The sequence below is a fragment of the Callithrix jacchus genome, chromosome 10 (assembly GCF_049354715.1).
Source record: "Callithrix jacchus isolate 240 chromosome 10, calJac240_pri, whole genome shotgun sequence".
NCBI lineage: Eukaryota > Metazoa > Chordata > Mammalia > Primates > Cebidae > Callithrix > Callithrix jacchus.
The window spans coordinates 74311101-74324086 of record NC_133511.1 but is presented as its reverse complement, the minus strand read 5'-3'; the positions used below and the strand labels follow the sequence as shown (position 1 = coordinate 74324086).

At 39.8% G+C, this 12986-nt stretch overlaps 1 protein-coding gene across 11 annotated transcripts in view; it reads left to right on the top strand.

Annotated features, from left to right (window-relative positions):
* STK33 (serine/threonine kinase 33) overlaps positions 1 to 12986 on the top strand; it is a 238304-nt gene that overhangs the window by 161251 nt on the left and 64067 nt on the right. For all 11 annotated transcript variants that reach the window (XM_017977888.4, XM_078339250.1, XM_078339249.1 and 8 more), the window contains one exon: positions 12034 to 12147. In XM_017977888.4, coding sequence (XP_017833377.2) covers positions 12079 to 12147 — 69 coding nt within the window. In that variant the 5' untranslated portion in view covers positions 12034 to 12078. The remainder of the gene's footprint in view (positions 1 to 12033; positions 12148 to 12986) is intronic.

Here is a 12986-nt window from a genome sequence, read left to right as displayed (position 1 = left end):
AGACCTGCAGTAGAGAAGCCTGTTAGAAGGAAAACTAGCAAACAGAAAGAAATACCTTTTTTTTTTTTTAGACGGAGTTTCACTCTTTTCACCCAGGCTGGAGTGCAATGGCGCGATCTTGGCTCACCGCAACCTCTGCCTCCTGGATTCAGGCAGTTCTTCTGCCTCAGCCTCCTGAGTAGCTGGGATTACAGGCACGTGCCACCATGCCCAGCTAATTTTTTGTATTTTTAGTAGAGACGGGGTTTCACCATGTTGACCGGGATGGTCTCAACCTCTTGACCTTGTGATTCACCTGCCTCGACCTCCCAAAGTGCTGTGATTACAGGTGTGAGCCACCGCGCCTGGCCAGAAATACTTTTATCATCATCAGAAAGGATGTGCACTCAAAGATGTCATCCAGAGGTCACCAACTTCAAAGACCAAAGGTAGATAAATCCATGAAGATGGGAAGAAACCAGCATAAAAAGGCTGAAATCTCCAAAAGCCAGAATGCCTCTTCTCCAAGGGATCACAACTCCTCACTAGCAAGGGAACAAAACTGGTTGGAGAGTGAGTTTGACAAATTGACAGAAGAAGGTTTCAGAACAAACTTCTCTGAGTTAAAGGAGCATGTTCTAACCTAATGCAAGGAGGGGAAGCTAAGAACCTTAAAAGGTTAGATGAAATGCTAACTAGAATAACCAGAGTAGAAAAGAACATAAACAACTTGAAGAAGCTGAAAAACACAGCATGAGAACTTCATGAAGGATACAGAAGTTTCAATAGCCAGATCAATCAAGTGGAATAAAGGATATCAGAGATGGAATATCAGCTCAATGAAATAAAGTGAGAAGGCAAGATTGGAGAAAAAAGAGTGAAAGGAAATAAAGCCTCCATGAAATATGGGATTATGTGAAAAGACTAAATCTACATTTCATCAGTGTACCTGAAAGTGACACTTCCAACTCGGGAAATGAAACTGAGTTGGAAGAAACCAAGTTGGAAAACACTCTTCAGGATATTATCCGGGAGAACTTCCCCAACCTAGCAAGGCAGGCAAACATTCCAACTCAGGAAATACAGAGAACACCACAAAGATATTCCTTGAGAAGAGCAACCCCAAGTCACATAATCATCAGATTCACCAGGTTGAAATGAAGGAGATAATGGTAATGGCAGCCAGAGAGAAAGGTTGAGTTACCCACAAAGGGAAGCCCGTCAGACTCACAGTGGATCTCTCAGTAGAGAGTGGGGGCCAATATTTAACACCCTTAAAAGAATTTTTAACCTAGAATTTTATATCCAGCCAAACTAAGCTTCATAAATGAAGGAGAAATAAAATCCTTTATGAACAAGCAACTGCTGAGAGATTTTGTCACCACCAGTCCTGCTTACAAGAGCTCCTGAAACAACACTAAACATAAAAAGGAACAACCAGTACCAGCCACTCCAAAACATACCAAACTGTAAAGACCGTTGACACTATGAGGAAACTGCATCAATTAAGGGGCAAAACAACTAGCTAGCATCAAAATGGCAGGATCAAATTCACACATGACAATATTAATCTTAAATGTAATTGCGCTAAATGCCCCAATCAAAAGACACAGACTGGCAAATTGGATAAAGAGTTAAAACCCATCAGTGTGCTGTATTCAGGAGACCCAATTCATGTGCAACAATACACACAGGCTCAAAATAAAGGGATTGAGGAAGATTTACCAAGCAATTGGAGAGCAAATAAAAAAAAAAGCAGGGGTGGCAATCCTAGTCTCTGTTAAAACAGACTTTAAACCAACAAAGATCAAAAGAGAAAAGGGCATTATATAATGGTAAAAGGATCAATGCCACGAGAAGAGCTGAGTATCCTAAATTTATATGCCGCCAATGCAGGAGCACTCAGATACATAAAGCAAGTTCTTAATGACCTACAAGGAGACTTAGACTCCCACACAATAATAGCAGGAGAGTTTAACACCCCACTGTCAATATTAGACAGATCAACGAGACAGAAAATTAACAAGGATATCCAAGAGTTAGATCTGAACTCAAATCTGGGCCAAGAGGACCTAATAGATACCTACAGAACTCTCCATCCCAAATCCACAGAATATACATTCATCTCAACACCACATCACACTTATTCTAAAATTGATCACATAATTGGAAGTAAAGCGTTCCTCAGTGAATGCATAGCAAACAGTCTCTCAGACCACAGTGCAATCAAATTAGAACTCAAATCATAATAAACAGTCTCTCAGACCACAGTGCAATCAAATTAGAACTCGGGATTAAGACACTCAAAACTACAAAACTACATGGAAACTGAACAACCTGCTCCTGAATGACTACTGGATAAACAATGAAATGAAATCAGAAATAAAGATGTTGTTCAAAACCAATGAGAATGAAGACATAACAGAATCTCTGGGATACATTTAAAGCAGTGTGTAGTGGGAAATTTATAGCACTAAATGACTACAAGAGAAATGAGATCTAAAATCAACACCCTAATGTCACAATTAAAAGAACTAGAGGAGCAAGATCAAACAAATTTAAAAGCTAGCAGAAGACAAGAAATAACTAAGATCAGAGCAGAACTGAAGGAGATAGAGACACAAAAAAACCCTTCAAAAAAATCTGTAAATCCAGGAACTGGTTATTTGAAAAGATAACCAAATAGATAGACCACTAGCCAGGCTAATAAAGAAGAAAAGAGAGAAGAATCAAATAGATGCAATAAAAAAATGATAAAGGGGATATGATCACTGATCCCACAGAAATACAAACTACCATCAGAGAATACTACAAACACCCCTATGCAAATAAACCAGTAAATCTAGAAGAAATGGATAAATTCCTGGACACTTACACTCTCCCAAGACTAAACCAGGAAGAAGTTGAATCCCTGAATAGACCAATAACAAAGTCTGAAATTGAGGCAGCAATTAATAGCCTACCAATCAAAAAAAGTCCAGGACCAGACGGGTTCACAGCTGAATTCTACCAGAGGTACAAAGAGGAGCTGCTACCATTCCTTCTGAAACACCTCCAAACAACAGAAAAAGAGGGAATCTTCCCTAACTCATTTTATGAGACCAACATCATCCTGATACCAAACCTGACAGAGACTCAATTAAAAAAGAAAATGTCAGGCCAATAGCATGATGAACATTGACGTGAAAATCCCTAATAAAATACTGGCAAACCAAATCCAACAACACATCAAAAATCTTACCCATCATGATCAAGTAAGCTTCATCCCATTGACGCAAGTCTGGTTCAACATACGCAAATCAATAAACATAATCCATCACATAAACAGAACCAAAGTCTCAATAGATGCAGAGAAGGCCTTCGACAAAATTCAGCAGCCCTTTATGCTAAAACCTCTCAATAAATTAGGTATCAATGGAACGTATCTCAAAATAAAAAGAGCTATTTAGGGCAAACCAACAGCCAATATCATACTGAATGGGCAAAACTGGAAGCATTCCCTTTGAAAACTGGCACAAGACAAGAATACCTTCTCTCACCACTTCTATTCAACATAGTATTGGAAGTTCTGGCCAGGGCAATCAGGCAAGAAAAAGAAATAAAGGGTATTCAGTTTGGAAAAGAGGAAGTCAAATTGTCTCTATTTGCAGATGACATGATTGTATATTTAGAAAACACCATTGTCTCAGCCCAAAAATCTCTTTAAGCTGATAAGGAACTTCAGCAAAGTCTCAGGATATAGAATCAGTCTGCAAAAATCACAAGCATTCCTATATACCAATAACAGACAAACAGAGAGCCAAACCATGAGCAAACTCCCACTCACAATTGCTACAAAGAGAATAAAATACCTAGGAATACAACTAACAAGGGATGTGCAGGACCTTTTCAAGGAGAACTACAAACCACTGCTGAAGGAAATAAGAGAGGACATGAACAGATGGAAAAACATTCCATGCTTATGGTAGGAAGAGTCAATATCCTGAAAATGGCCACACTGTTCAAAGTAATTTATAGATTCAATGCTATCCCCATCAAGCCACCATTGACTTTCTTCACAGAATTGTAAAAAACAACTTTAAATTTTTTATGGGACCAGAAAAGAACCCACATAGCCAGGACAATCCTAAACAAAAAACAAACAACAAAAACAAACAAAAAGCTAAAGGCATCATGCTACCTGACTTCAAACTATATATAAGGCTACAGTAATCAAAACAGCATGGTACTAGTACCAAAACAGAGATATAGACCAATGGAACAGAACAGAGCCCTCAGAAATAACACCACACATCGACAACCATCTGATCTTTAACAAACCAGACAAGAACAAGCAATGGGGAAAGGATTCCCTGTTTAATAAATGGTGTTGGGAAAACTGGCTAGCCAAATGCAGAAAGCTGACACTGGATCCCTTCCTTATACCTCATACAAAAATTAACTTCAAATGGATTAAATATTTAAACATAAGACCTAACACCATAAAAACCCTAAAAGAACACCATTCAGTACTGAATGGCCATACCATCCAGGACGTAGGCATGGACAATGACTTCATGACTGAAACACCAAAAGCAATGACAACAAAAACCAAAATAGACAAATGGGATCTAATTAAACCAAAGAGCTTCTGCACAGCAAAGGAAACTATCATTAAAGTGAACCAGTAAATAACAGAATGGGAAAAAATTTTTGCAATCTACCCATCTTACAAAGGGCTAATATCCAGAATCTACAAATAACTTAAACAAATTTACAAGAAAAAAATGCCATCAAAAGTGGGTGAAGGATATGAAAAGACACTTTTCAAAAGAAGACATTTATGCAGTCAAAAAAATATATGAAAAGAAGCTCATCATCACTGGTCTTTAGAGAAATGCAAATCAGAACTACATTGAGATGCCATCTCACACCAGTTAGAATGGTGATCATTAAAAAATCAGGAGACAACAGATGCTGGAGAGGATGTGGAGAAATAGGAATGCTTTTACACTGTTGGTGGTAGTGTAAATTAGTTCAGCCATTGTGGAAAACAGTGTGGCAATTCCTCAATTATCTAAAACTAGAAATGCCATTTGACCCAACAATCCCATTACCAGGTATCTACTCCAAGGATTATAAATCATTCTATTATAAAGACACATGTAAGTTTATGTGGAACTCTTCACAATAGCAAAGACTTGGAACCAACCCAAATGCCTATCAATGATAGACTGGATAAAGGAAATGTGGCATATATACACCATGGAATAGTATGCAGCCATAAAAAAGGATGAGTTCATGTCCTTTGCAGGGATATGGATGAACCTGGAAACCATCATTCTCAGCAAACTGACACAAGAACAGAAAACCAAACACCGCATGTTCTCACTCATAAGTGTGTGTTGAACACTGAGAACACATGGATACAGGGAGGGAAACATCACACACCAGGGCCTGTTGGGATGTGGGCGGGGTGGTTGGGAAGGGATAGCAGGGGGTGGGGAAATAGGAGAGGGATAGCATTAGGAGAAATATCTAATGTAGATGATGGGGTGTTGGATGCAGCAAACCACCATGGCACATGTATACCTACATGACAAACCTGCACGATCTGCACATGTACCCTAGAACTTAAAATATATTTTAAAAGTTTTAATTCTTTCAACAGTCAAAAAAAAAAACATAAAAAAGAAAATATGAAGACAAGCCTCTAATTTAGCTGTTATGTAGTGATATGGTTTGGTTCTTTGTCCCCACCCAGATCTCATCTTATGGCTCCCATAATTCCCATGTGTTGTGGGAAGCACCTAGTGGGAGATGATTGAATCATGGGGGCAGGTCTTTCCTGTGTTGTTCTCGTGATAGTGAATGGATCTCATAAGATCTGATGGTTTTGAAAACTGGAGTTTCTCTGCACAAACCCTCTCTTTGCCTGCTTCCATCCACGTAAGATGTGACTTACTCCTCCGTGCCTTCTGCCATGATTATGAGGCTTCCCCAGCCATATGGAACTGTAAGTCCAATGAACTTCTTTATTTTGTAAATTGCCCAGTCTCGGGTATGTCTTTATCATCTGTGTGAAAACGGACTAATCCAGTAAATTGGTACCAGGAGTCGGGGGCTACCAAAAAGATAACGAAAAATGTGGAAGTGACTTTGGAACTGAGTAACAGCAGAGGTTGGAACAGTTTGGAGGGCTCAGAGCAAGACAGGAAAATGTGGGACAGTTTGGAACTCCCTAGAGAGTTGTTGAATGTCTTTGACCAAAACGCTGGTAATGATGTGGACAATGAAATCCAGGCTGAGGTGGTTTCAGATGGAGATGAGGAACTTGTTGGGAACTGGAGCAAAGGTGACTCTTGTTATGTTTACCAAAGCAACTGGTGGCATTTTGCCTCTGCCCAAGACATTTGTGGAACTTTAAACTTGAGAGAGATGATTTAGAGCATCTGGTGGAAGAAATTTCTAAGGAGCAAAGCATTTAAGAGGTAAATTGGGTGCTGTTAAAGGCATTCAGGTTTTTAAGGGAAGCAGAGAATAAAAATTCAGAACATTTGCAGCCTGACAGTGGAATAGAAAGAAAACCCCATTTTCTGAGAAGAAATTTAAGTTGACCTGCAGAAATTTGCATAAGTAACCAGGAGCCAAGACAGTGGGGAAAATGTTAATCCCCAAGACAATGGGGAAAATGTCTCCAGGGCATGTCAGAAGTCTTCATAGCAGCCCCTCCCATTACCAGTGGACTAGGAAGAAAAATTGACTTTGTGGACCAGGCCCAGGGTCTGTGTGCTGTATGCAGCCTAGGGACTTGGTGTCCTGCATCCTAACCACTCCAGCCATGGCTGAAAGGGGTTAACATAGAGCTCAGGCTGTGGCCTCAGAGTGCAAGCCTCAAGCCTTGGCAGCTTCCATGTGGTGCTGAGTCTATGAGTGCACAGAAGTCAAAAATTAGGGTGTGGGAACTTCTGCCTACATTTCAGAAGATAGATGGAAATGCCTGGGTGCCCAGGCAGAAGTTTGCTCTAGGGGCGGTAACCTCACGAAGAACCTCTTGTAGGGCAGTGCCGAAGGGAAGTGTGGGGTGGGAGCCCCCACACAGAGTCCCTACTGGGGCACTGCCTAGTGGAGCTTTGAGAAGAGGGCCACCATTCTCCAGACCCCAGAATGGTAGATCCACCAACAGCTTGCACCGTGCACCTAGAAAGGCTGCAGGCATTCAAAATGTCTGCCTGTGAAAGCAACCAGGAGGGAGGCTGTACCCTGCAAAGCCACAGGGGTAGAGCTGCCCAAGACTATGGGAATCTACCCTTGCATCAGCGTAACTTGGATGTCAGACATGGAAATCATTTTGGAGCTTTAAGATTTGACGGCCCCACTGGATTTTGGACTTACACTGGGCCTGTTGCCTTTTTGTTTTGGCCAATTTCTCCCATTTGGAATGGCTGTATTTACCCAAGGCCTATACCCCCATTATATCTAGAAAGTAACTAACTTGCTTATGATTTTACAGGCTGATAGGCAGAAGAGACTTACCTTGTCTCTGATGAGACTTTGGACTATGGACTTTTGAATTAATGCTGAAATGACTTAAGACTTTGGGGGACTGTTGGGAAGGCATGATTGATTTTGAAATATGAAGATATGAGATTTGGGAGGGGCCAGAGGTGGAATGCTAGGTTTGACTCTGTGTCCCTACCCAAATCTCATCTTGTAGCTCCCATAATTCCCACGTGTCATGGGAGGGACCCAGTGGGAGATGATTGAATAATGGGTGTGGGTCTTTCCCATGTTCTTCTTGTGATAGTAAATGGGTCTCACAAGATCTGATGGTTTTAAAAATGGGAGTTTCTCTGCACAAGCCCTCTCTTTGCCTGCTTCCATCCACATAAGATGTGACTTGCTCCTTCTTGCCTTCTACCATGATTGTGAGGCCTCCCCAGTCATGTGGAACTGTAAGTCCAATAAACCTTTCTTTTTTATATTTCCCAGTCTTGGGTATGTCTTTATCAGCAGTGTGAAAATGGACTAATACACGTGGTGAATGTGAAAGTGGTCACACAGAGAGAGAGAGTGGCATTTCTAGGGAAGGCTTCGACTAGCTGACCCAACCAGGGCATTACCTAGTGGCATTAGTTCAGCTGCTCTCCCATGTTCTTGTTCCTATGGATGATGGGTCCAGAAACTCTTGTTAATGCCCTGGAGTTGATTTGGATCAGGGAGACTGACTCCCCCAAAACCAAATTTATGAGAAATGAAAGTGTAAATGAGTTAGCTGTTTATTATTAACAATGCAAACCAACATGCTGGTGTTGGCAAAACCAGTGAATTCTCTCTTTGTAAGCAGAAGTTAAATGCTAAGAGGATGGCTTCTTGGTTTGGATGATGATTTTATGGGTAGTGGTTACTTTTTTCTCAGTGCTGATCTGGTTAAAATTTTTGTCACATATTGCCTTTTCTTTATTATATTTTATTTATTTACTTTTATTTTTTATTATTTATTTATTTTTTATTGCATTTTAGGTTTTGGGGTACATGTGCAGAACATGAAAGATAGTTGCATAGGTACACACATGGCAGTGTGTTTTGCTGCCTTCTACCCCTTCACCCACATTTGGCATTTCTCCCCATGCTATCACTCCCCAGCTCCCACCACGCTGTCCCTCCCCTATTCTCCCCAATAGACCCCAGTGTGTAGTACTCCCTTCCCTGTGTCCATGTGTTCTCATTGTTCATCACCCACCTATGAGTGAGAATATACGGTGTTTCATTTTCTGTTCTTGTGTCCGTTGGCTGAGAATGATGTTCTCCAGATTCATCCATGTCCCTACAAACGACACGAACTCATCATTTTTGACTGCTGCACAATATTCCATGGCGTATATGTGCCACATTTTCCCAGTCCAGTCTATCATCGATGGGCATTTGGGTTGGTTCTAGGTCTTTGCTATTGTAAACAGTGCTGCAATGAACATTCGTGTGCATGTGTCCTTATAGTAGAACGATTTATAGTCCTTTGGATATATACCCAGTGACGGGATTGCTGGGTCAAATGGAATTTCTATTTCTAAGGCCTTGAGGAATCGCCACACTGTCTTCCACAATGGTTGAACTAATTTACACTCCCACCAGCAGTGTAAAAGTGTTCCTATTTCTCCACATCCTCTCCAGCATCTGTTGTCTCCAGATTTTTTAATGATCGCCATTGTAACTGGCGTGAGATGGTATCTCAATGTGGTTTTGATTTGCATCTCTCTAATGACCAGTGATGATGAGCATTTTTTCATATGTTTGTTGGCCTCATGTATGTCTTCTTTTATAAAGTGTCTGTTCATATCCTTTCCCATTTTTGGATGGGCATGTTTGTTTTTTTCCTGAAAATCTGTTTGAGTTCTTTGTAAATTCTGGATATCAGCCCTTTGTTAGATGGGTAAACTGTAAAAATTTTTTCCTATTCTGTTGGTTGCTGATTCACTCTAGTGACTGTTTCTTTTGCCGTGCAGAAGCTGTGGAGTTTGATTAGGTCCCATTTGTCTATTTTTGCTTTTGTTGCCAATGCTTTTGGTGTTTTGGTCATGAAGTCCTTTCCTACTCCTATGTCCTGAATGGTTTTGCCTAGATTTTCTTCTAGGGTTTTTATGGTGCTGGGTCTTATGTTTAAGTCTTTAATCCATCTAGAGTTAATTTTAGTGTAAGGTGTTAGGAAGGGGTCCAGTTTCTGCTTTCCACTCATGGCTAGCCAGTTTTCCCAACACCATTTATTAAACAGGGAATCCTTTCCCCATTGCTTGTTTTTGTCAGGTTTATCAAAGATTGTATGGTTGTAGATATGCTGTGTTGCCTCCCATGCCTCTGTTCTGTTCCATTAGTCTATATCTCTGTTTTGGTACCAGTACCATGCTGTTTTGAATACTGTAGCCTTGTAGTACAGTTTGAAGTCTGGTAGTGTGATGCCTCCTGCTGTGTTCTTTTTCCTTAGGATTGACTTGGCTATGCGGGCTCTCTTTTGGTTCCATATGAAGTTCAAGGTGTTTTTTTCCAGTTCTGTGAAGAAAGTTGATGGTAGCTTGATGGGGATAGTGTTGATTCTGTAAATTACTTTGGGCAGTGTAGCCATTTTCACGATATTGATTCTTCCTAACCATGAACATGGAATGTTTCTTCATCTGTGTGTGTCCTCTCTTATTTTGTTGAGCAGTGGTTTGTAGTTTTCCTCGAAGACGTCCCTTACGTTCCTTGTAAGTTGTATTCCTAGGTATTTTATTCTTTTTGTAGCAATTGTGAATAGCAGTTCATTCTTGATTTGGCTCTCTTTAAGTCTGTTATTGGTGTATAGGAATGCTTGTGATTTTTGCATGTTGATTTTATGTCCTGAGACTTTGCTGAAGTTGCTTATCAGTTTCAGGAGTTTTTGGGCTGATGCGATGGGGTCTTCTAGATATACTATCATGTTGTCTGCAAATTGAGACAACTTGGCTTCCTCCTTTCCTATTTGAATACCCTTTATTTTTCTTGCCTGATTGCTCTGGCTAGAACTTCCAGTACTATATTGAATAGAAGTGGTGAGAGAGGGCATCCTTGTCTAGTGCCGGATTTCAAAGGGAATGCTTCCAGTTTTTGCCCATTGAGTATGATATTGGCTGTTGGTTTGTCATAAATAGTCAAAACATATGTCAAAACATAAACTTTTATTGTTTTGAGATATGTTCCGTCAATACCGAGTTTATTGAGGGTTTTTAGCATAAGGGCTGATGAATTTTGTCAAAGGCCTTCTCTGTGTCAATTGAGATAATCATGTGGTTTTTGTTTTTGGTTCTGTTTATGTGCTGAATTACATTTATAGACTTGTGTTTGTTGAACCAGCCTTGCATCCCCGGGATGAATCCTACTTGATCATGATGGATAAGCTTTTTGATGTGCTGTTGCAATCGGCTTGCCAATATTTCATTGAAGATTTTTGCATCTATGTTCGTCATGGATATTGGCCTGAAGTTTTCTTTTCTTGTTGGGTCTCTGCCGGGTTTTGGTATCAGGATGATGTTGGTCTCATAAAATGATCTGGGAAGGATTCCCTCTCTTTGGATCATTTGGAATAGTTTCAGAAGGAGTGGTACCAGCTCCTCTTTGTGTGTTTGGTAGAATTCGGCTGTGAACCCGTCTGGACCTGGGCTTTTTTTGTGTGGTAGGCTCTTAATTGCTGCCTCAACTTCAGACCTTGTTATTGGTCTATTCATGGTTTTGGCTTCCTCCTGGTTTAGGCTTGGGAGGACATGGGTGTCCAGGAATTTATCCGTTTCTTCCAGGTTTACTAGTTTATGTGCATAGAGTGGTTTGTAATATCCTCTGATGATGGCTTGAATTTCTGTGGAATCTGTGGTGAGTTCCTTTTTATCGTTTTTTATTGCATCTATTTGGTTGTTCTCTCTTTTCTTTTTAATCAATCTGGCTAGTGGTCTATTTTGTTGATCTTTTCAAAAAACCAGCTCTTGGATTTATTGATTTTTTGAACCCTTCAAACCCTTCAAAAACCCTATGAAAAACACATTGCCTTTTCTAAAGCAAAAGGAGTAAAACAACAAAAGTGGTTTTTAACAATGAAGATAAAGGAAAAGCATTAATTGTTAAATAAGGAAACATTTGTTCAATAGTTAATAGTGTTGATTGGTAGTATAGCTCTCAGAGATTTGGGATTTTTTTCGTTGGGTGTATTTTATATATATACAAACTTATGTATATATGTATTAATACTCTATTTGTCCTTTTTCTTATGAAGATATTTTATTAATATAGTCTGAAAGAGATTCATTTTTATACTTTTGAGTTTTTCCACATTTTGCCATTAGGATTTTTATGGTTTTCCTCCAAAGGACAGTTAATGAAATTCATCAACACTTATTTTTGGTTAATTAAGATGTGTTAATTAGTATTGAAGCAAATATGTAGTGTCTTCTATTTGATTTTATTTTGGAGCAGAATCTCTCTTCCCTTGGGTGAGTATCTGTCAATATTATATATTCATTTTTAATATCTGATGATGGCACAGAGAGACAAAGAACTCTTTTTCTTTTTCTCTAGGAAATCTATACCTTTGGAAGAATATTGGGAAAAGGGAGCTTTGGAATGGTCATCGAAGCTGCAGACAAGGAAACAGAAACAAAGTGGGCAATTAAAAAAGTGAACAAAGAAAAGGTAAGGCTCATTAGCAGCATCCTACTGAGGTCTCAGTGTTAGTGCAGGGTGGGTGTGGGCGGTACAACTTTTCACATGAACACAAGCTGTTTCTCACTCTGAGGTCCCAGGCCTGGGCTGATCTGGAGAAGCGTGGCATTTTTCTAACCTCCTGTAAAGGGACTTGTTTCTGAACTCAAGTAGCCAAGTGCTGACTGCAAAAAACAAATGGAAGGAATAACATAACCAATATAGCAAAAAATAGGTAAATTTTACCAGAGTATGCTGAAGATAAGGGCTGGTTCTCAGTATCTGTAAGCGTAGGGCTGTGGGCTAGAGATACCCTAGCTAGGAGTGCTGAAACTCTCTCGCGATGTTGTTTTGATACACTTTTCTCCTGTTCTCTCCTTTCATTTCTTCACTGTTAGCTAATTCTGTTTATTCATCCTGCCTGCTCTTTCATGTTGAACCACTTTTTTCTCCAGCTGTCTACTACTATACTCTTGTATCTGCTGTACTCCTCACTAGATTTCCTCTTGAACTGGGGAATGAGTGAGCTTCTCTTGAAGGTAAAATCTGAGACCTCAGACTTTACACGTGATCATTTCATCATCCTTTTTCATTTCTGTGCCTGGGAAAAACCAAACAACATTATGGTGTTCCCCCCTTGGATTTGTGATGATAAATATCACATTTAAAAAATGAAATGGTAGGCTCTATATATTATTTAAAAGAAACTGTAGCAAATTACATACCATTTCTCCCTAAAGATTAGTAAGGTAACATGGCAGTCTTAAAGAAGGGATTATGAGCCTTTCTATAAATCTTTAGAATTCTTCAGAACTACAGGTAGGCATCCT